The sequence below is a fragment of the Ruditapes philippinarum genome, unplaced genomic scaffold (genome assembly GCF_026571515.1).
Source record: "Ruditapes philippinarum isolate M1 unplaced genomic scaffold, ASM2657151v2 ctg102_1_1_1_1, whole genome shotgun sequence".
Lineage (NCBI taxonomy): Eukaryota > Metazoa > Mollusca > Bivalvia > Venerida > Veneridae > Ruditapes > Ruditapes philippinarum.
Window position 1 is genome coordinate 324745 of NW_026856168.1, and position 25229 is coordinate 349973.

A 25229-nucleotide genomic window follows, 5' to 3' on the forward strand; every position below is an offset into this window, starting at 1 on the left:
AATTTTTACTCATTTCAGCTGGGGCACGTAAAGCAGGAAGACATGCAAAAAATAATTCAGAAATATACTCAGAAATGAATTGAAAAGCATACTTTTGTGCTATTTTTGATATGATTTGAGTGAAAAGTGTTTAAACGCTTTTCAATTTTAGGTCATTTTTCACAATATGAATAATAATCCTGGATAAATCGCAATAGCAAATGATCTAAAATTTTGCACACAAGTTACTGATCTAGACCTACATCAATTAAAATCGAAAAATTATTTCCAGGTTCGTCATGTCAAAAAACCTCAATGGAGTCCCTTTAAAGCTCACCTGAGCCTTACCTCAAGTGTACTATTAACATAGGTCTTTTGCTTTGACGTCCGTCCTCCACCGTCAACAGTTAACTTTTCGGAGGTCATAATTTTGATCGGATTTTCATTAAACTGAGTCAGAATGATTGTATAAGTGGTTTCTCGGATGGAGTAATCTAAGGTCCAGAACTTCGTCGACAGATAAAACCAAAGAAAACTTTTGTTAACACTCTACACGTAACAGTCATCTTGAATCATGATGACTTGTTGGCGTTAAGCATTGCCTCCTGGACATAAAGCCCCCCTCCTGACGATCACTAGTTGGCATAGACTTGTATTGTAAACGTGCCTTTTAAGACCCCTTCTCCAAAACTATAATGATAAAGGCTTAGTTATTTGGTATGTAACATCACCTTGTGATTGTCCTCTAAAACGGTGTCTCGGTATTGAACTTTTCACTAAAACTTACCCGTCCTTGGGGATCTCTTACTTTTCATAGACGTCTATTGGAAAACACAATAAAATCTTCTTTAGAAATGCCCAGCGCTTATACATTATAATTGACATGTAGCATTCCCTAGCGGATCTTTGTAACATTTTTATATAAATCATGACCCGCTGGTTAAAAAATGGCCCACGTATATAACATACGTTAAATACAAAGCATAATAGATCATTCAGAAAAAACTTCAATAAGGTTTCTAGATTTGTCAAGGTATTTGTGTAGAATAGAATTTCTTAATTTATGTACTTAAACAATTTGGTTTTAAATCGAATTTTATAATCTGGGTCGAAATATTTTATAATGATATTAAATCATGTATCTTCAACAATGGACATAAATCAGAGATATTTAATTTAAACCGAGGGATCAAACAAGGATGTCCATTATCTGCTCTATTATTAGTCTTAGCTGCTGAAATAATTGCTAATCCGGAACTCGAATAATATATAAGAAATTAATTGTAATAAACCAATTAAAAAAACACAACTTCCTGATGACACTACATTTTTTTTTGAAATCTGAAGCAATAAATCTGGTAGAGCACTTCGGGAAATACACGGGGTTACAAATCAATATCAAGCGAACTGAAGTTATGTGGATTGGATGTAGTAAATCACGAACTGATAAAGTAGGAAATATAACATGGCCAAATAAAACAATTTTAGCACTATGAGTCTATTTTGTCATACATTTATCTTAAATGGTAATCTTAAATAACTGAATGTCACGGTCTAATAAAAAAAATGGTTGAAAGTTAAATTAACGATTTATGGAAAAGTTCAAGTTAGAAAATCTTTATTGATACCTACATTTACTTATCTGTTTCATTCTTTAGTTGTGCCAAATGAGATCATGAAACAAGATGATGCTATTCAATTTTTTATTGGGCAATAAACAGGAAAAAGTAAAACGTGCAACTTTAGTAGGCAATAAATTACAAAGAGGAATAGGCATGTTAGAATCATATATAACTTCTTTAAAACTTTAGTAAAAACAAAGTAAAAGCTTTAACTGATGCGTCAGAAGCAAACTGGAAAATTACTCCAAAATGCCTTCCATATTTTAATACTTTATTGTAACACAGACACCTTAAAAAGTCTCAGATGTGACTGAATTATATCAATAGCTTATACACATATGGATAAACACACGCAATTGACAAAAAGAAGAACAAAATTTGATATTTTAGTAAATAAGAAAACACATAAGTTTGGGCAATAGATTCATTAAAATAAATAACAAATGTTTGTTTTTTTAAAACATGGAATAAATCGAATATATTTTTTTAAATGGTTTTCTTAAAAATCAGGGTGTAATATATCAAAATGTTATTTTAAATAAGCTAGTAGATAAACGCAAAATTTCCACGAAAATAATAAAAGTAATATCCCTGCGGTCAACTATAGACCCCGGGTCACTTAGTTCATATGGACTTAAAATATAAGAGTAGGAGATATAAATTAATTTTGTCCATAGCTTAGATATGTGGCAGATATAATTGCCTAGTGAACATCTATAAAATTTACAAACTAAAACGTTCCCCTGGGTTAAAGTTGGTCCTACCCTGGGGTTACTTAATGTATTTTAGACTTGTGTAGTAAGCATGTCTTAAACTTATTGAACGCCGCCTTTCCTTGTTGATCTTGTTTATCATATGTTAGATATTTGAAAATTAGTGTCACCCTGTCTCCATAACTTATATAAAATATGTCTCAGGGGTTAAAATTAGTCATCCCCGGGGTCACTTAGTTTTTATAAACTCATGTAGTAAAACACAAATTAAGCTTTGTTTGTGATGATCTTAGATATTTGGGATACAGATATTCCAAGCAGACATCTACAAATATTTTATAGGTTATGCAATTTGGCTCAAAATGACAAACCCAATGTGACCTTTATTTACATGGTTTTTTTCCTGCATAGAAAATGGTGATCTTTCCTAGTATTGTATCTCGGATGAGTGATCTACGGCCATCATGGTCATGTGGTTTCTTCTTTTCTTGTTCTTGTCTTCTTCTTTCTACATGCCTTTGCATTCTGACCGACTGCAAAGCTTTAGCTTATCTCTTGTTCACGACTTGATTTCTGTGCGACCAGTGTATGTCTATATATAGCAGCGGTCATTTTAACAAGATCATTTATATGCCTTTAAGATTTTACTTTGGGCATTTGTAGCCGAGTGTTTACAGTTGTTAAATTGTTTTGAAACCACTAGGCCCTTATGTATGAATCCTGCCCGGGACTTTGGATTATTTCAAGTGCGGAAGCAATCCGACTAGCTTACGGAATGCAAAGGCCCTCAAGGGAAACAGCGCGTGAACAGGATCCTGAGGTCTTCCAATACCATCAAAGATACAAGTATGATCTTGACAATGCCAATGTTAATTTAAACATTACCAGTCTTTAAACCTTTGATAGTAAAAGAATATTTATTATAACTATGAAAATATAATCGTTGAATTCATTTGTGTTGTTTCCTTTATTAACTGACACATTCATTAAGAGTTAACTTTAGTACGTTCACAGATCTTTTTGTCATACAAAATATTAGACTTATTTATGAGCTATGATTGCACATATCTTTATTATATACATGTTTACACCTAAATTTCGTTAGATTATAATGCATTTTCTAAAGAGAACAAGTTTAAGTAAATATTCGCTTTGATTTAATTTTGAATCGATATTAATACCAGTTTATAATAATGCTATTTACAATGTAGGCAAATTTAATTAAATGTTCTGAACTATTGAAGTAAATTAATAGATGGTAAAAAAAGACAAATATGTTCAGCACTTTATTTTATTTCAAAGAAATTGTACTCTGGCTTAATCGAAATGTTCCCTTGTTGAAATGAGTAATAGCAATTGACTTGGGAGGGTCTGCAAAGCTGTCATTATCTCGGTTCTAACTAAGTTTCCTTGAGAGTCTGAAACTGTGCAAGGAAAACAATCACATATTAGTGAAATGTTCTCGTAAGGGTCCCCAGATGTCAACATTATTCTTATCTCAATTGGAACCAAAATAATTGGAAGTCTCCGAGCGTAAAAACAAATAGCTGCAGATCGGTGCAATGGGCTTCGGACTGCTTCTAGATGTTAAAACCAATGTCAAAGAACGATGTAATAGATTAAACGAAGAATAGTGTTATCATCTAGTGACCCTTATCAGTCCATTTCACAGGTATGTGACTGTTTTATTTACACAGTTGCAGACTTTTCAGGAATCTTGGTTCCAATGATTGAAGAACGACGCAATAGGTTTTCGGAAGCTCCTAGATGTCAAATCTTGTTTAAACCCAAACTGCACTAGAACTCCGGAACGTTTGTTGCACGTAATTATGCATAAACGTTTCAAAAGTAAGACAAAGTATCATAATTGCCATGTTAAATTCTCCAACGCTTTATTTTATAGAAAAGTTTCATATCTTTACACGTATTTTAAAATGTTATAACTCTAGATCGTTTACATTTACAACTTATGCCCGTCTGTCTCGATTTATGTTAAAAAAATTGACGAACACTCACAATCCTTTATCTTATCGCATTCAAAAGGTTATACCCCAAATTACCCGCAGTTGTTCTATAGCAACCGTAACCATCGGTACAAAGTTTTAAACCAGCATTCCGATTATTCTTCTCGTTCCATGGGATCTTTCCTTACAACCTATGGAACTTGGCAAGTAATAAGAATTTTGTCAGACAAAAGCTCCGCCCGCCCGATTAGTTCAAAAGTGAGAGCATCGGATAAGTAATGCAGGGGTCTTTGCTTTAATCCTTGGGCGACAGACATTGAGTCTAATGGTCAATTGTCTCTCAACGCTAATTCAAAAGCAGACGTGAGATTAGTATACGGTCAGAGGCTAAGAAATAGATCATTACTGGTTCATTTGTAGTTATCCAGGAAGCTGGTTGGATGGATCGACCGTTGAGACATTACATGAGTTAATCTTGGTGTAAAAAAAAAACAGAAACAAACAAACAAATAGAAACGTCCGTTTGAGTATGCCATATTTGAAAGTACACTCATTATCATATCTCTATAGAGCAGCTGCCGAATGACTCCTCCTTTAAGATTTACATAATTATATAGGATTCCTTTTTATTACATCAAACCCCACAATTTTATTGCCAAAAGCTGTTCATCGCTGCGTTCTTGTAGGTGTTTTTCATATTCCTGAAAACCTTTTCTTTAGTTTCTTATTCATGATGCCGGATTGTTTCTCCTTAAGACCGATGCTTAATGCGACTGCTACTTTAAAAAAAGCTTCATCTACAATTCAACTCCAATGATTGATCTCAAAAGGCTCCTCTTCGGGTTATCGTATTCACCCTCTCTGGACACGTCCTCTATGTGCCTAAAATATCCTCTTTTACGTCTGACATCGCGTCTCCGTCCAAGTCTTTGTCTAAGTGCACTGTTTTTTGTGTGTGTCGTATCTAAAATTTTCAAAATTTCAAACTGAAACATCTTCCTCAATGTTTTAAAAGGAATGAGGAGTGAGGGAAGCGCTCATTTAGGCAATTTTATTCTTGTTGCTTTCAGTTTTCTTCCAGTAGATGGTAGATTTCTGTTAAAATTTGATAACACGCTATACAACAAGCGCATTATAAAAATCATTTCATATTCCTGATTAAGCAGCCTATATCTTAGATCAGATTCAGAAAACTTTTTTCGATTGGGTTATACGTCGCACAAACACAGAAGAGGACATATGGCGACTTTCTAGCTTTAATGATAGAGGAAGATCCGAGGTGTGTTTTCATGCATAATTTCAGACACGAGCGGAATAAAGTCACCGTCGTTCCGTAAGTTAGCTGGATAGAGCCCCCAAACCCAAACCTAGACCTCCATGTTCAGAAACCAGTGCATTTTACCATTCAGCCTTGACATGTAATAAGGAAAGACGGGTGTTCGAGAGTGCCATAAATTGAGACGACATTTTATATTTATTGGTTTGCATTTTCAAGTGCGCATTTACAAGTAAACGAAACGTTCGATGAAAATGAGGGTGTTTGTAATAGTTTATATCATATATGGATATTTTGCCTATTTTACATGTGAGTTTTTCATGTTTAGATTTATCAGAAGTTTCATATATTTGTTAAAATACACAACAAATCACGGAAATATCGTCGTGAGGAATGGTAAAGTAAATGTTATTTAAAGACATTCTTTGCTCACCCTTGAATAAATATTTTAGTCAAAGAAATTTATTAAAATCTATGAAATTCTTACTGAATATGTCTAACTTTAATAAAGAATGAATAATGTATGTATGGGAAGCTGCGTTCCCCAATACAGGTCAAGTAAAATTGGGTTTTTTTTTCTTTAAAAAAACTGTCAGTTTTTTAACGCCACTATATACTTATATTATGACCACCTTTAGTGTGTAGAATTTGAGCATAACATATCTACTTTGTGTTAAGTAAAAACATGCTTATTTTATATTTACAAAGAGACTGTGTAGCAATTATCAATATTTTCTTATATCACGTTTGAGCAGAGTATATCTTTAACGACTTTTTTGAAAAAATAAAAACAAATTAAACATTGGAATTGTATTTCTGAAAATGGTACGAGTTTTTGTTCATTACATTCATTCAAAACAAGCCCCAAAAAAGTTGTTTCTGGATATGATAAAGCTATTAATTGAGGAACAATTTTAGCTACGCAGCCAGTTAATTATTGAAGTGTCTACTCATGTCTGAAATAACGTCTGGAGTCTTCCTAGAAATAAGGCACAATACAAGTGCCGATGTGACTTTAAACCCAACAAAAAATAATAGATAGATAGGGATAAAAACAATCCAAAACAAAACAAAAATATATAAAAATAATACTTAAAATGGTGTCAACCAGTGTTTGTACGCGCGTTCGATTGATCACGTCATGGAACTTAAAATTCAGACCGCGTATAGTACCGTTTAGTTATAAAAAGACTTTTTTTCTCTTATTCGCTTCCCTTTAACGAAAATAAATCATTTTTCAATTAATAAGATTTATAAAACCTTTAAAGCATGTGACAGAATGAACAACAACAATGAAAAAGGATGAAGGCAACCGCATTGTTTCAATATCATTTAAACGGAATCATTTAATACGCATCAATACAAAATAACTCTATATGTCTTCCGAAGCTGAATCTCTAAACTAATAATTTTGAAAGCTCACAGTCTGTAAAATAAACCATTATCTTGATTAATAACATGTCGATATCTATAAAGTTTTAAAAAAGCTTTTCCTAATTCACTGACTACAGTTATACTCTAATATTTGGCTTATCTTTATGTAAGTAAATAAAATAATGGCTATTTTAAGTCAGAAAAAATTGTCTAAAGCCTCTAACACATCAGCCGCACGTAATTTGGCTTGTAGATTTGTAGAGAAACCTGTGCCGTAGAAAAATCGCAGGAAATTTTGCAGTCTATCTAGACAGATTTGTATATCTGTCGTGTGACATCATTTGATGTCGGTCCGCGGTAGCCACAATATGCTTTTGCGAAAAACCTGTGGTCCTCGCAAGACAAAGTACGCAAACATTTTACTAGAGAACCTCTAGAAATCGTGACTCCGCCGTACGATTGTCTTACGACAGTCTTGAGACGCCCAAAATAGGTAAAAAAATCGCAAAAATAATGTGCATGTTGAGAAATCAGTCTGCGACGTTGCGGCAACATTGCGACCTTAAAGAATTCGTACGAATGTCTAGCGGATCCCGCACGAAACACAGCGATCTTTGTCAAAATTCGTTCGTACGCCTACCGTAGGGCTGATGTGAAAGAGGCTTCAGACTAACAACGGTTAAAGGGGTGGGTGGGTGATCAATTCGACCTGTACAATACAAGGCAAAGTCCTCGACACCTGTCAATTACATATGCACTTCAAGTTCAGTGAGCACGAAATAATCGTGCTAAACTATGACACAACTAATTAAACCGTACATCTATAACTCTTAAACTGCAAAAAATGCATTTGATCTTGAAGTGTACAATGTATTTTACTTGAACGGATTTGGCTTGGCCGTTATTACACCAGGCACGTAGGTAGAGATGAATGTCATTTATTTTTACACCATATAAACGATTTTCTGAACATTACAGTCGCACAAAATGGGACAAATGAGACAGAGGGGCTCCGATGTTACTATTGCGCATCAACGGGTGGGAACAACAAATGCGAAGACTTTGATACGTACAAAAAAGCGATGGAAGGTAAAGGCAACGAAAGAGTGAAGAAAACGTGCACACCTCCATACAATAAAACATGCATAATGGAAACTTATGAAATACTTGGTAAGTTGAATATATGCCCCTATTCTAAGGTTCTTTAGCAAAATGTTTCAATCACTTCATTTTCTAAAATGTTTACAAAGTTGACATAAATATGTTTTATTTTGATATATTTCTATAACAGTTGATACAATGAAAGGTCTGTAAATTAAGTATATTATTATTTAACATAAAGCTGGACGCTTTTTGCTTCCACGTAACAAATACATATACCATTCGTGAGAAGTCGGTATATTTCGTCGCTTTCTGAGATTGAAATGTAAACGTGAGCGTCTGTTTGACCAGGAGCAACGAAACCTGTTAAAACGCAGCTGTCTTGATAGTCTCCAACAAAATGTGTTTTAACGCCGCTATCCCGATATAGTATGACAAGGTACAATGATACGTGTTTTAACGCCGCCATTTGATAAGCTCCTGTATTGTACAATGATACGTGTTTAAACGCCGCTATTTGATAAGCTCCTGTATGACAAGGTACAATGATACGTGTTTAAACGCCTTCTATTTGATAAGCTCCTGTATAACAAGGTACAATGATACGTGTTTACACGCCTTCTATTTGATAAGCTCCTGTATGACAAGGTGCAATTATACGTGTTTAAACGCCGCCATTTGATAAGCTCCTGAATGACAAGGTACAATGATACGTGTTTAAACGCCGCCATTTGATAAGCTCCTGTATGACAAGGTACAATGATACGTGTTTAAACGCCGCTATTTGATAAGCTCCTGTATGACAAGGTACAATGATACGTGTTTTAACGCCGCTATTTGATAAGCTCCTGTATGACAAGGTACAATGATACGTGTTTAAACGCCGCTATTTGATAAGCTCCTGTATGACAAGGTACAATGATACGTGTTTAAACGCCGCTATTTGATAAGCTCCTGTATGACAAGGTACAATGATACGTGTTTTAAACACCGCTATTTGATAAGCTCCTGTATGACAAGGTACAATGATACATATTTTAACGTCGCTATTTGATAAGCTCCTGTATGACAAGGTACAATGATACGTGTTTTAAAACGCCGCTATTTGATAAGCTCCTGTATGACAAGGTACAATGATACGTGTTTAAACGCCGCTATTTGATAAGCTTCTGTATGACAAGGTACAATGATACGTGTTTAAACGCCGCTATTTGATAAGCTTCTGTATGACAAGGTACAATGATACGTGTTTAAACGCCGCTATTTGATAAGCTTCTGTATGACAAGGTACAATGATACGTGTTTAAACGCCGCTATTTGATAATCTTCTGTATAACAAGGTACAATGATACGTGTTATAACGCCGCTATTTGATAAGCTCCTGTATGACAAGGTACAATGATACGTGTTTAAACGTCGCTATTTGATAATCTTCTGTATGACAAGGTACAATGATACATATTTTAATACCGCCATTTGATAAGCTCCTGTATGTTAAGGTACAATGATACGTGTTTTAAACGCCTCTATTTGATAAGCTCCTGTATGACAAGGTACAATGATACGTTTTTTAACGTCGCTAATTGATGAGCTCCTGAATGACAAGGTACAATGATACGTGTTTAAACGCCGCTATTTGATAAGCTCCTGTATGACAAGGTACAATGATACGTGTTTAAACGCCGCCATTTGATAAGCTCCTGTATTACAAGGTACAATGATACGTGTTTTAACACCGCTATTTGATAAGCTCCTGTATGACAAGGTACAATGATACGTATTTTAACGTCGCTATTTGATAAGCTCCTGTATGACAAGGTACAATGATACGTGTTTTAACGCCGCTATTTGATAAGCTTCTTATGACAAGGTACAATGATACGTGTTTAAACGCCGCTATTTGATAAGCTCCTATATGACAAGGTACAATAATACGTGTTATAACGCCGCTTTTTCATAAGCTCATGTATGACAAGGTACAATAATACGTGTTATAACGCCGCTATTTGATAAGCTCCTGTATGACAAGGTACAATAATACGTGTTATAATGCCCTTTTTTCATAAGCTCCTGTATGACAACATACAATAATACGTGTCATAACGCCGCTTTTTCATAAGCTCCTGTATGACAAGTTACAATGATACGTGTTTAAACGCCGCTATTTGATAAGCTTCTGTATGACAAGGTACAATGATACGTGTTTAAACGCCGCCATTTGATAAGCTCCTGTATGACAAGGTACAATGATACGTGTTTAAACGCCGCCATTTGATAAGCTCCTGTATGACAAGGTACAATGATCGTGTTTAACACCGCTATTTGATAAGCTCTGTATGACAAGGTACAATGATACGTGTTTAAACGCCGCTATTTGATAAGCTCCTGTATGACAAGGTACAATGATACGTGTTTTAAACGCCGCTATTTGATAAGCTCCTGTATGACAAGGTACAATGATACGTGTTTTAACACCCGCTATTTGATAAGCTTCTGTATGACAAGGTACAATGATACGTGTTTTTAACGCCGCTATTTGATAAGCTTCTGTATGACAAGGTACAATGATACGTGTTTAAACGCCGCTATTTGATAAGCTCCTGTATGACAAGGTACAATGATACGTGTTTAAACGCCGCCATTTGATAAGCTCCTGTATGACAAGGTACAATGATACGTGTTTAAAACGCCGCTATTTGATAAGCTTCTGTATGACAAGGTACAATGATACGTGTTTAAACGCCGCTATTTGATAAGCTCCTGTATGACAAGGTACAATGATACGTGTTTAAACGCCGCCATTTGATAAGCTCCTGTATGACAAGGTACAATGATACGTGTTTAAACGCCGCTATTTGATAAGCTCCTGTATGACAAGGTACAATGATACGTGTTTTTAACACCGCTATTTGATAAGCTTCTGTATGACAAGGTACAATGATACGTGTTTTAAACGCCGCTATTTGATAAGCTTCTGTATGACAAAGTACAATGATACGTGTTTAAACGCCGCCATTTGATAAGCTCCTGTATGACAAGGTACAATGATACGTGTTTTAACACCGCCATTTCATACGCTCCTGTATGACAAGGTACAATGATACGTATTTTAATACTGCCCATTTCATAAGCTCCTGTATGACAAGGTACAATGATACGTGTTTTAACACCGCCATTTGATAAGCTTCTGTATGACAAGGTACAATGATACGTGTTTTAACGCCGCTATTTGATAAGCTCCTGTATGACAAGGTACAATGATACGTGTTTTAACGCCGCTATTTGATAAGGCGCTATTTGATAAGCTTCTGTATGACAAGGTACAATGATACGTGTTTTAACACCGCTATTTGATAAGCTCCTGTATGACAAGGTACAATGATACGTGTTTTAACACCGCTATTTGATAAGCTCCTGTATGACAAGGTACAATGATACGTGTTTTAACACCGCTATTTGATAAGCTTCTGTATGACAAGGTACAATGATACGTGTTTAACGCCGCTATTTGATAAGCTTCTGTATGACAAGGTACAATAATACGTGTTATAACGCCGCTACTTGATAAGCTCCTGTATGACAAGGTACAATAAAACGTGTTATTACGTCACTATCTTCACAAGTCCTGTTTGACCAGGAGCAACAACGTGAATGTTATGCCATCCGGTAGACATTTTGTACTTTCAGTTTCTGCAACCATAATAATCAGTATATAGGTAATGTAGTGTATACTTATATATCTATAAATTCACCTAATTTAGGTGGCCATTTACTAGATATATTGGAATGAACATAATCAACAACTGCAAGTATTATATCACGATTTCTTTACATGTTTAGTTTCTTAGCCTAGGTTACACAGAAATACCGTATTCGTTCCGTGTATTCTTATTTTTGTGTTCGAAGACTGACGGAAATGGCTGATTTCAGACTGACTAGTCTAGAGTTCCTTCCCCTTACACTACTTTCCATAGTAAATGTAGGCAGGGAACCAGACTATAGACTGACGTCCTTTGATTTTTGAGCAATTCATATGAATGATTTCAATATGAAAATTTAAATGTAGATTTGTAGCCAAAAATATAGAACCTGCTCAAACTGGTAAGCAAAGAATTTATACATAATCAAATGCAGTCCATTATATTTTCAGGGAACACCGTGTCACATATCAGAGGTTGCAGCGACAATGAACACTTCTCCTTCCTTTCAAGTCTTTCATATAACAGAAGCGCATACCAGCGTCTGGAGGATCTCAAGATAAACAACGAGACCGCGTGCGTATGGGACGGTCAACATCTCGTCTGCTTAACCAAATGTGATACAAATTTTTGTAACGGCCCTCAACTTAAGGAAGTAATAAATAGTGCCACTGTGATCAACCTGTCTTCAATTTTAATGTTTGTTATAGTTTTAGCAAGCAACATATTTCACCGAAAGTAAAAAAGGAGAAAATCAGTGATTTCCATATAAAGTAAAAGAAAAAATTCAAGATAAAATGAGTGTATGCATTTTAAAAATAGGGATGTAAAACTTCATTTAAACATTTAAGAGTTTATGTTAAGTACTTAAAAACGTAAATCTAATAACAATAGCATCAACCATAAAAATACTGTACTTATTTATAAATAAGATATGTTAAGCATTGTTATATGTCTTATATTTTCCATTTCATATTTAGCCAAAAGACATTCTTTCTATATCTCTATTTACCTAAGTGTTTCATCTTTTTATATGATACAATGAAGAAATTAATGGTTCGAATTTTCAATATGTGTTGACTATTATCTAAAATAATATTGCATGTCTATATTCAAAGATAAAAACGTTTTCTGTTGACTTTGGTCAATTTTATTGCTATTTATTATTCTAAAGCCCCAAACATAATACAGAAAAGTTTCGTTTTTTCTCCACGATTCTTTCAATCCTTTACAAAAATCACTTTGGTATAAAAATGCATCATTGTTTGTTTGTTTATGTATTTGTTTGTTGTTTTTTGTTGTCTTCCCTTTTCTATTCTACTCGAGCTCTGTGACAATTGTATTATAATAAATACATGTAGTATGTTCACCATTGAACTAATTGTTATTGTTGTTATTTTCAGCTTGGTCATTTTGATCATTTTTATAGTTATTTTGCCAGACTGCTACAATTTATTTCATTTATTTAGATTAATAAATAACTCGTCCCCATTTTGCTTCTACTTACTGCTTTTATGCACAGGCAGAATGAAACGCCTCAGTTTGTCTCGTTGTTTATGACTTGACTGTGTTGACCTTAAGTTCTTTATAAACGGTAGTGGTCATTTTTACATTATGTCTTTAAGTCATCATTTATCAACATCTCTGACCATGTGTCTAGAGCAGCTTATTTTACATTTCTTGTCCCTTATGTTCCTATCCTATAGTATATGTTCGAATCCCATCAGGGAGTTTGAACTCTCTCCTGTGAAGTAACTATCCAGAAAGCCTATGGAATGTAATGTAAAGGGAAAAAAAGCTTGGAGAGGTGCCCGAAAAAATTCTTTTAAAATGTTGTTATGATTAAAACCTAACCAGTCTTTAAACCTTTGTAAGTAAGTACGAAAATCGGTTCGTTAAATGCATTTGCTTTTCTTCATGAACAGTCACATTCACCAAAATTTCTTTTTGAGTACGTTAATAGATTAGATTTTGTCATACCAAATGTTCGATCTATGACTGCATATACTTCGATTTCTTTATACATGTAGCACTTATGTTATTTTTGTTAGATTGCTATATATGTGCACATGTTATCAGCAAACCATACAAAAAACACGATCAATAGAGATAAGAGAACAGGTTTAAGTAAATATTCGATTTCAGTTAAATTTGATTGGTTATCTAACGGGTCCGATTGAAATAGGTTATAGATAAAAATATATACGTCATTGGTAACTTCCTTGTTCGTTTTATTATTACATTTTATTGGTTATTGCTCTTTTCAATGAGTTTTGATAATGATAATTCGATAAGTTATCTTTGATGACACCATGTTTATGAACATGCAAAAACGGTTTTTTTTTTTGTTTTTTTTTTCTCCAATCATTTTATTATTATTTTTTTTTATTATTTCTTTTTTAATATTATCTTTAAAACTGACCAAAGTCTTTGTAGATGCTTCAAACATATTTCTAATCAATCCCAACTTTTCGACCGTTTCCGTCAGTCTCCGAATATTATTTATAATAACCGAGATGTTTCGATTGACTTTGTCAATTGTATATTCATTTTTCTCTCTAAAACAAACAGGTAGCTAAACTGTAATGATCAATAAATGAAACTGAACTAACTAACTAACTAACTAACTAACTAACTAACTAACTAACTAACTAACTAACTAACTAACTAACTAACTAACTAACTAACTAACTAACTAACTAACTAACTAACTAACTAATTAACTAACTAACTAACTAACTAACTTACTAACTTGATTAAATGAAAACGTGAAGCTACTCATTGCAAAAAAGAAATATCTGAGAAAGTAGTCTCAAAAATAAATATGAGTCATGATTTCGCCAACTTTCATATTTATTTTTCATATTTGCTTTTCACAAATATGATATATATTTGGCTGATATAGCATCATATTTCATGGGTAAAATTTTCTTTAACTCATTATAAATTACACTCACTGATTATAATTACCAAGATACTTTGTTTTTCTCATTATTGTTATGATTTTATACCATTTTGTAAAACTTTATTATCCCTAATAAGCACCCCAGATTCGTCTAAACCACATGTAGTAGATATGGTTATAGGTACACCTATGTGGAATAATTATATGTACGATATGCAATGTATGTAATGTACGTTGATATGTGATATATGTGCGATGATATATTATTAATACATGCACATTTAAATTTGGTAAATGTACACTCTAAATGATATTTATAACTATTTATATGTGACATATGTGTACAATGATATGAGGTGTACGTGTAACCTAATATGCTAGCGTGTTAGGTCATATTTATAGATCTGTACATATTTCTTTTATCAGTGTGCAAACATAATTATTAAAAAAAAAATTATCACATACTCGTACCGATTTAGCGTTATACAAACATAATGTAAAGACGCGCTAAATGTTAGCGTTATACTATAGGCGCGTCAATGTAAAATGACTCTTATTTCATTTTAAACGGTCTTTATTTTTTGTATGTGATAAATAGAATATTAAATTCGTGTAAGTTCATTACAGAATTTATTGCACTCGTTGAATAAAATAATATAATGCTCGCCAGAGGCTCGCATAATATAATTTTATTCAACTCGTGCAATAAATTCAGTATTGAACTTACACTCTTTCAATATCCTCTATGTATGGTATACGTTGACTAACATCCGGCATATTTGCACTGATATAAATGTTACATCGCTACTTCTTTACCGATGTACATATATCATTAAGCAGTGTACATACATATACATGTTCATATACCGGTACATTAATATATGGTATACGTTCACCAATATGCGCTACATACATGTGTACTTATATCAATATATCATGTATATATAGTGTAAGTGTACTGATATATGGTATATTAAACCAGACAGTTAAATTACAGTCAAAATTTATGATAATGAATAAACTAACCTAGCTTTATTTTAACATATATAAAATAACTGTTAGCATTTGATTATTATACGATGAAAAATTAAAATTAAAAAAAAATTACTTTGATATAAGCTGTTAGTCATTCAACATTTTTGCGAATGTATGCACATTTGTTCTGTTTCTTTAGTAGCGAGCTATGTTAATATTCATTTTTATATTTGTTTATCATTCTTATCCTATATTTTAAATGAATTTCAGGCATTCAATCATCAAGTGTTCTGGTAAATTACCGATATTCCATATGCTTTTGGACCCATGGCTAAAATTTATTAAGATTAAGAGAGTCTTTTTATACCCCCGCACAACAAAGTTGTAAGGGGATATACTGGAATCAGCTTGTCCGTCTGTCTGGCCGTCAGGACGTCTCCCCCCCAGCCGGCCGTCCGTCGGTTTTCCTTGTCCGCGCAATAACTTAAGATTCCTTTGACCCACAGTCTTCAGTTTTCATATATTTGACTATTGATTTTGAGGTCACTGGGTCAAAGGTCAAAGTCACAGGGGCTTTGACTAAAAAAGCTTGTCCGCCCAATAACTTAAGATTCCTTTAACCCACAGTCTTCATATTTAATATCTAGATTGTTCATGATTAGTAAATGATCCCTATAGATTTTGAGATTACCAGGTCAAAGGTCAAGGTCACAGGGGCCTTGACTAATAAAAAGCTTGTCCGTCCAATAACTTAAGATTCCTTTAACCCACAGTCTTCATATTTGGCATGGATATTAGTCATGATTAGAAGATGATCCCTATTGATTTTGAGGTCACTGGGTTAAAGGTCAAGGTCACAGGGACTTTGACTAAAAAAGCTTGTCCTCCCAATAAGTTAAGATTCCTTTGAACCATAGTGTTCATATTTGGCATGGAGGTAAGTCATCATTAGTAGATGACCCCTATTGATTTTAAGGTCACCAGGTCAAAGGTCAAGGTCACAGGGACTTTGACTAAAAAAAAACTTGTCCGCCCAATAACTTAAGATTCCTTTGACCCACAGTCTTCATATTTTGCATGGAGGTTAGTCATGATTAGTAGATGACCCCTATTGATTTTAAGGTCACCAGGTAAAAAAAGGTCAAGGTCACAGGGGCTTTGACTAAAAAAGCTTCTCCGCCCATTAACTTAAGATTCCTTTGACCCACAGTCTTCATATTTTTCATGGAGGTTAGTCATGATTAGTAAAAGACCCCTATTGATTTTAAGGTCACCAGGTCAAAGGTCAAGGTCACAGGGACTTTGACTTCAAAAAATGTGTCCGCCTAATAACTTAAGAAACCTTTGACCCACAGTCTTGATATTTAGCACTGAGGTTGATCATGACCATTAGGTGACCCTTATTGTTTTTGAGGTCACTTGGTCAAAGGTCAAGGTCACTAAAAAGGTTTTTCCGCTCAATTGCTTAAGAATGCTTTGGTCAACAGTCTTCATATTTGGTATTGACTATTGAGGTAGTTTATGACTAATGGATGTCCCCTATTGATTTTTAGGTGACTGTGTCAAATGTCAAGGTCACAGGGATTTTTACTATAATAAGCTTGTCTGCTCAAATGCTTTAGAATGCCTGTCCGCCGTGAATTGATTTTGACATTTTCACATTTGAAGCATGTAGAATACATAAATTAGCAATGCACTGGCTTAGTTACCTCAAATTTGGAAGGGAGGTTATCCTTGAGCTCTAAATGGCCACTGTTGATTCTGACAAAGTGGTAGGCGGGGTATTCTATTCACGCCATGACAGTGGCAGTTCTAGTTTTAAATTGACCGCTACACCAGAAAAGTAGCATGTTGCTTTTACATATTAAAGTTGAATCATTTTATTCATAGGGGACGATGCTCTTAGTCTGTTTTTGTTGTTCTATTTTGTTTTGAAAAAAAAAAATATTTTGAAAATTGAGAGAAATGAAATATCAAGTAAAGGTATGTCCCCATGTCGTTTTCTTTGCGTGTCTGAATTAAATGTGAACGTTAAAATGCTTGTAATGTAACGAAGATAACTTAATCTGTTGATATTGATTAAGATAAGAGGAAATTGATAAGTGTTTTTATTAGATTTGTGTAAGCACAAAAGAAACAAGTGAAAATGAGAATCGAGATTTTAATTTTGATCATTTGCGGATATTTTGTCTGTATGATATGTAAGTGTTTCATAATTTTTAAAATAAAAGATGGAGATCTTTTTAATTTAAGACTAATGAATTCATTTTTATTGTTCAATCAGTTTTTCGATTCTTTGAGTGAAATAAGGTTATTTCCGAAAGAAAATAGTCTCTTTTTTGTCAAAGAATTGGTTGTTTATACATATTTTAGCACTGTATCAGTCCAAATTTGATCAAGTTTTAAATGTTTCTTTTTGTAAATTTTTCTTGTCAAATTATGTGTCTGTGTTGACATCAACTGAGTCAAAATAAGAAGTACTAGGTTGGTCATACTGAAAATAATACTGGCTGTTCATAAATACTGAATACTAGAACATTGTTGACCATGGCTGTTTGCATTGAATACGGTAACTTTGATAAATAATGCTTCCTTGTCAGACATACTGAATAATGGTTCTTTGTCAATCATCCTAAATAATGGTTCTATCCCAGACATATTAAATAATGGTTCAATGTCGGACATACTGAATAATGGGTCTTTGTCGGACACACTGAATAATGGGTCTATCTCGGACATACTGAATAATGGGTCTTTGTCGGGCATATTGAATAATGGGTCTTTGTCGGGCATATTGAATAATGGTTCTTTGTCGGGCATACTGAATAATGGTTCTATGTCGGGCATACTGAATAATGGGTCATTGTCAGACATACTGAAAAATGGTTCTATGTCGGGCATATTGAATAATGGTTCTATGTCGGGCATACTGAATAATGGTTCTATGTCTGGCATACTGAATAATGGTTCTTTGTCGGGCATATTGAATAATGGTTCTATGTCGGGCATACTGAATAATGGTTCTTTGTCGGGCATATTGAATAATGGTTCTTTGTCGGGCATACTGAATAATGGTTCTTTGTCGGGCATACTGAATAATGGTTCTATGTCGGGCATACTGAATAATGGTTCTTTGTCGGGCATATTGAATAATGGTTCTTTGTCGGGCATATTGAATAATGGTTCTTTGTCGGGCATACTGAATAATGGTTCTATGTCGGGCATACTGAATAATGGTTCTATGTAGGGCATACTGAATAATGGTTCTATGTCAAACATACTGAATAATGGGTCTTTGTCAGACATACTGAATAATGGTTCTATGTCGGACATACTGAATAATGGGTCTTTGTCAGACATACTGAAAAATGGTTCTATATCAAACATACTGAATAATGATTCTTTGTCAGACATATTGAATAATGATTCTTCTCCAGAATACTGAATAATGGTTCTTTTTCGGACATACTGAATAATGGTTCTTTTTCGGACATGCTGAATAATGGTTCTTTTTCGGACATACTGAATAATGATTCTTTGTCGGACATACTGAATAATGATTCTTTTTCGGACATACTAAATAATGGTTCTATGTTGGACATACTAAATAAATGTTGTTTTTTTGTTGGTTTTTTTTGTCAGACATACTAGATAACGGGTCTGTATCAGACATACTGAATTATGGTTTTATTTAGGGCATACTGAATAATGGATATTTGTCAGACATACTGGAAAAAGGTAGTTTGTATGACATACTGAATAATGCACATTAACATAATAAGTATTCTTCCATAGCTCACATGAATGTGAGAAATTTTGGACTATACTGAAAAACGTTGATTAGCCGCCACTTAGACAATCTTATCAGAAAACAGTATATTGGGGGATAGGAGGGACGCAAAATCGCGCCTTTAAAGCCATTCTGAAATCTTTTAAACTAATAATATATCTAACAAAGAAAAAGTAGGAAGAATATTTGATATTTCAAAGCGATACTTATTTTCAAAGTACACAAAATGAAGATAACATTATGAATAATGATAGGCCTCATGCATGTGTTCCACCATATTGTTAACCAAGACCTTAAAACAAGGACATCTATACTACTGTCTTAACCCATTACTTCATGAGCATTTTGTGAAAAATGGCTGTTTTCATTGAAAAGTCTCCCGTTACAAGTTCAAATTGCTATAATACTATAAAAACTGCTTCAACACTAATCAAACTTGGCACAAATGTTGACTGGACCATTGCACTTGCAACAACATGCTCAGGCTTAAATTTTCTGTTACCATGGCAACGAGGGGACATCTCAAAATTGCCAAAAATCACTATTTTGCGTTGATTTTTTCCATCAAAATTGATTTCGAAGTGCTGCACTTTCTCAATGGATTGAGATAGAGTCAAAAGCTTTTCAGCGTTGGTTACACGTTACCTTATGATCAATCTGGGGTCATTTACAGCCTCTCACAAGTCCAAAATTTTTCTTGGCGATGAGGGGGACTCCGCCCCCCTTCAAACCCCCCAAACAGAAGGGGGCACATCCCCCTTCTGGCAACCCCCTGATGTATCTCTTTTGGTTGGGGGCCGCGCCGAAAAAGAGGTCACTTTTTTTAACAACATTTCTCAAACAAAAACAAGTGTTGGGGGCCTAAATAAGGCATTTTTTCATCATTTGAGACAACAAAATGGGGGGGGGGGTGAAAAAGGCGTTAAAAGGCGTGTATATGAAGTAATGGGTTAATAACGCGGGAATTGTACACTACTGTGTCAATGTGACCTTGACCTTTGCACTAGTGGCATCGAAAGCAATAGGATTTAAAAGTTACATGCACAGGAAATATAGATTAATTTCTTCTGGACAAGGGTCTCCCATTAAGTGTCACTACGACCTTGACCCTTTACATCATTGATCCCAAGACAACTGACAGTCATTTAATGACCAAAGACAATAGTCCTAAGAAGTTTCACAAACCAAGTCCTATTCCTTCTCAAGTTATTGTGTAGACAAAAATTTTATGCTAAGTGTCGCTGTGACAAACCTGTAAGGAAATGGACCTTTTGAAGTGAATGTTCCGTAAGAAGGTTAGTATAAAACATGATTGCATGGGCGAAATTTACTTGGACATTGGTATTATAAAATTTGCGTCCGAAAAAATATCAAACTCATCTAATATTCAAAGACTAGCTCTATAGCATTTAACGCTTACAACTATGTGTTAAAATCTGAAAATTCATGGTTAATTGCAGCATCGAGGACTTTAAATTGTGTACATGAAAATGCATCAGACACCTCTATGTCATTGTATTTTCATATATTTTTTGTTTGCAAAGAATGACTTGAATTTAAAATCCCAGCTTGCATGTTTTTAAATCTGAAAATATAAAGACACTTTAAAATGTGCATCTAAATTGCACAAGAAGCCATCATTTAAAGTGTGAATTTCAAAATGTTTGTCCTGTACGAAAAGTTAGTTTGGTTATTTCAAACTACACCCCCACCCCTCACAACCCAATCCTAGTCAAAAACTTCTGGATCCGTGCCATTAAATATATCTAAAGTATGTATTTCAATTTCAGCCGCTGAAAATAATACGCCTCAAATAGGCCAACCAAATGGTACAACGGTACACAATGGTACGAATATGACACCAAAACCAAATGGTACAACGGTACACAATGGTATGAATATGACACCAAAACAAAACGGTACAACGGTACACAATGGTACGAATATGACACCAAAACAAAATGGTACAACGGTACACAATGGTACGAATATGACACCAAAACAAAATGGTACAACGGTACACAATGGTACGAATAAGACACACAAACATCATAGTAAAAATAAGACCGGACTCCGGTGTTACGCATGCGCATCAACAGGCGGAAACAACGAATGTGAAGATTACAACACATACAAAAAAGCGATGGAAGGCAAAGGCAACGAAAGAATAAAGAAAAATTGTAGCGAAAAATACAGCGTTGCATGTTTTATAGAAACATACGAGATTCATGGTAAGATTTTACAAGACTTGAGCATAAAACTTCATTCTGGTAGTTAGAAATTATACGTTGTACTTTAATAAAGGGAACCATGTAAATGCAATAAAGTAACTAGATTAACATATGTATAGGGCGTTGTTCGGACATATTTCTCTCGAAAAAAAGATATACAAATGATGTTCAATGTTACAGGCGTATTGTAAACTGTTACAAACATTGCTTCAAGATTTAAGGGTTTTTTTTTCAGTGGAAATAATTCATTCAGCAGATGTACCTTTTGATTTAATGAGAGTAAATTTCATTTCATTAATCATCTTTGTTTATATTTTTCTTTGTATTTATTTTATTTTATTTATAATATTTTTTTGCAAGTGGGATTTTTCGTTACCACTGCCCCATTGGAGCCTCTGTAAAAAAACTACATTGATATATATAGGGTGCGAAAAAACCTCAACCGCTATATAGCAGTCGAGTTTTTTCCTAGATGAATCAATGAAAACACTGTACTGCTATATATCAATACAGTTTTTAAATGCTCATTGAAGTGTACTGAGTATAATGGGTTAGAAACAACAAAAGAAAAGTTCCAAACCATGCGATAAAACTTGTTATAATCCAGTAAGGGTAGATCACTGCGTGGCCCTTATTACCGTCTATGTAATACACTTTTTTATCAACAACCTCAAACCCAGCAGGGGCTGCCAACCCGTTGTTGCTTGAGACAACGCTCTCAGTACTCACCCTGGATGAACAAGTTTAGGGTTAGGGTTAGCCCTACTGGTTGGTTCCAGGGACGCATTCGAGCTTATAAACATTTTGCGTAGCTTCCTACACATTAGAACTAAACCAATTCAGTAAAAACAATAATCAAAGCACAGAAAGCGCTGAATTTGTTTGGGTCTCAGAATGTCAGAAAGGTGAAGGTTGTAAGATTTTAAACCAATTTGTTTGTACATGTATAGTATCACCAATGCTGTTTCCAGTGTTATAACTATAGTAAATTGGCTATAAGACTAACTGCAACACTGATATTTAATTCAATGTTTATTTGGCTTAAATAATTAAAAAAAAACAAAACAAAAACATGGCATTGAGATGAGTTGCATTAACTGGGATTTGAATTCTAGACCTCTCGCTTTCAAAGGGAGCGTGTAAACCCCTCGACTACGGGGAAATTATAATAGCAGTCTGAAGAAACCCATATTATTCTCATTTAGGGTTTATAACCCCTTATTAATGTCGATATATTTTGTTCTTGGTAAACCTGTTGTTTAACACTGATGTAAATAATCATGGAGCTTAATATAAACATGTATATATACATGTATAAGAATAACACAATATTAGTAATCTTCAGCCAATCGGGAACTATTTTTTCTTTACGAAAATAAATGCGCCTGTCATTTGAAAAACTTTACGCACTGATCTCCCTTTATTTTTTCGGCGTTAGTGTACATATAAAGGGAAGTAACCGCTTCGAGGAGTTTGGACTACTTTCGGTATTTGCAGATAAGCCAATGAGAGTCTGAAATTTCGCTACAATTATTTGTTTGGTCTGACGACCCAAACAAATAAAAACGATTGAAACAAATTTATAATGGTTATCAGCGTCAAAACCTCATGTAAATGTATCATTATTATGGGCTACGTTCATATGTAGAGAAGTAAAGGGAGACCACTGTGTAGAAACTTGTTGTACAATCTATATGTTTTCAGGGGCCACCGTTTCCCACATAAGAGGCTGCAGTGACGATATACACTACTCCTTCTTCGCAAATCTTCATCAAAACAAAACCAGCCCATATGAGCGTTTTAATGATCTTAAGCCAGACAACGAGACCGCGTGCGTCTGGGATAACCTGCATCTCGTCTGCTTAACCAAATGTAATAACAACTTCTGTAATGGCCCTATTCTTGAGGAAGTAAATGCATCCACGGTGATCAAACTATCTTCAATTTTAATGTTTGCGGCAGTCCTTTTATACAAAATATTCTAGAAGAAGGAGCTACAAAATACCAAATAGCGTTAACATTCTTAGTGTGATATTTTGACACAATGAAAACCATTTCCATTGATGAAAACCTCATAAAAATAATTTCAACTCTTTATTATCTAAGTCAAGGACGTGCATTCAGTTTAAAATGTGCGAGACACATCATGTATATGTCTATTTATAATGCATATTTGTCATGCTCTTGCATAACAATGCGCAGCAGTTTCAGCCATTTTCAATATCAGCATGTTCTTTGTAACGGGTATATCTGTGGCTTTAAATTTGTGTATACAATTTTAAGCAACATGATTGTGAAATTGAAATTTGAACTAGAAGTCAACTACTACCTAGAAGTGACCTACTTTTGCAGCCTTTAACTCAATAAATTGTCTGAATATTGTTACTAATTTTTACGAAATATATTATTTTAGCATCCATTCATGACGATATTTTTTCTAAATTGTCATTTTATACTCTTTCCAAAACACATGATCGTTGTTTATTCATATGGAATAATGACAAAGAATAGTTCATCCGATTTTGTTTAAATTTTCCATTATGCATTATACAGAATTGTACATGTATTCTAAAGAAGAAAACACAACAGCTTCATATTTCATTTTCTGTTTGTTTGTAGCGATCTAGTTCATTGCGTAAGGATTTATGTCAATTCTTACAGTATCACAACAGCACCTTATGTATATTCTCTTACATGACCTTAGGTGTTATCTATGACACGAACATCTAATCTGGTTTAATTAAAAGCACAAAATCTACAATATATATGAAACAGAACTTTCTTGGACTAAGTTAGTTAAATAAACATAAATGAATTTATGCACTACGTACATGTATACTGAAAGAAAAAAGTTTAGCAAGCTTTTCACACCTATTATTTTTTCTTTTTGAGCTTTCGAATGAATACGTTTTTATATGTAAATGATGTACTTATCGATGCTCTTTACACATCTATTGTGTTTGTTCGAAAACCGTGTATTTTATCAGCGAAGCGTAAGAAACTCGAAAATCACGTGCAACGTAAGCACGGCAATTTCGGTAGCGTGTAGAGTCGAGTAATGTACCTTATTGTTTTGAGCTGTTACCACAAACAAAATAACCAGTTTAAAAATCGAAGAAATTCCAATGGGGAGTCGCCAAGGAATGACGTTAGAAGAACGTCAAAGAGCTGTAGGTATGCTCCACGCTGGTATGACGGCAAGAGCTGTCGCTCGGCATTTCAATCGCCATGAGTCTACAATTAGTTGCCTTAGAAACCGTCTGAGACAAACAGGACGAGTCAACGACAGACCCAGATCAGGCAGACCACGGAAAACAACGCCACGCGAAGACCGTCACATCACGACGCTTTCTCGACGTAACCGGTTTATGTCCAGTGGGAAGATAGCCCGAGATCTCATGAATACTACTGGGACAAGGGTGTGCCTCAGAACTGTGAGAAATAGGCTTCGCGCGGCAAGGCACACTAGATACTGAACTCCTTGTGAATTTTGACGCCTTACCCCTAACGTCTTTCAGGCTGTACAGTGAGCTAAGGCAACAGGGTTTTAACAATTTATTGTTACAAACTAATTGAAAACTAAATGCTTTATTCAATTATG

At 34.4% G+C, this 25229-nt stretch overlaps 2 protein-coding genes across 2 annotated transcripts; both read left to right on the top strand.

The window, feature by feature from the left end:
• The first annotated feature begins 5719 nt into the window (after positions 1-5719).
• Positions 5720-13104, top strand: LOC132745661 (uncharacterized). The gene is made up of 3 exons (XM_060734611.1): positions 5720-5863; positions 7907-8098; positions 12180-13104. Exons 1-3 carry the CDS (start codon positions 5803-5805, stop codon positions 12467-12469), a joined length of 543 nt encoding a protein of 180 aa, XP_060590594.1. The 5' UTR covers positions 5720-5802; the 3' UTR covers positions 12470-13104.
• Positions 13105-17152: 4048 nt separating this feature from the next.
• On the top strand, positions 17153-23628 carry LOC132745662 (uncharacterized). Its single transcript, XM_060734612.1, has 3 exons — positions 17153-17808; positions 21188-21628; positions 23333-23628. The coding sequence occupies exons 1-3, from the start codon at positions 17754-17756 to the stop codon at positions 23611-23613; spliced, it is 777 nt and encodes a 258-aa protein (XP_060590595.1). The 5' UTR covers positions 17153-17753; the 3' UTR covers positions 23614-23628.
• The last annotated feature ends 1601 nt before the right edge of the window (positions 23629-25229 follow it).

Bases quoted from the DNA above. Each gene is read 5' to 3' on its own strand.
- LOC132745661 (XM_060734611.1), top strand. From the start codon at position 5,803: ATGAAAATGAGGGTGTTTGTAATAGTTTATATCATATATGGATATTTT. The intron at 5,864-7,906 runs GTGAGTTTTTCA...TGAACATTACAG, and splicing joins ATATTTTGCCTATTTTACAT to TCGCACAAAATGGGACAAAT. The intron at 8,099-12,179 runs GTAAGTTGAATA...TTATATTTTCAG, and splicing joins GGAAACTTATGAAATACTTG to GGAACACCGTGTCACATATC.
- LOC132745662 (XM_060734612.1), top strand. From the start codon at position 17,754: ATGAGAATCGAGATTTTAATTTTGATCATTTGCGGATATTTTGTCTGT. The intron at 17,809-21,187 runs GTAAGTGTTTCA...TTTCAATTTCAG, and splicing joins ATATTTTGTCTGTATGATAT to CCGCTGAAAATAATACGCCT. The intron at 21,629-23,332 runs GTAAGATTTTAC...ATATGTTTTCAG, and splicing joins AGAAACATACGAGATTCATG to GGGCCACCGTTTCCCACATA.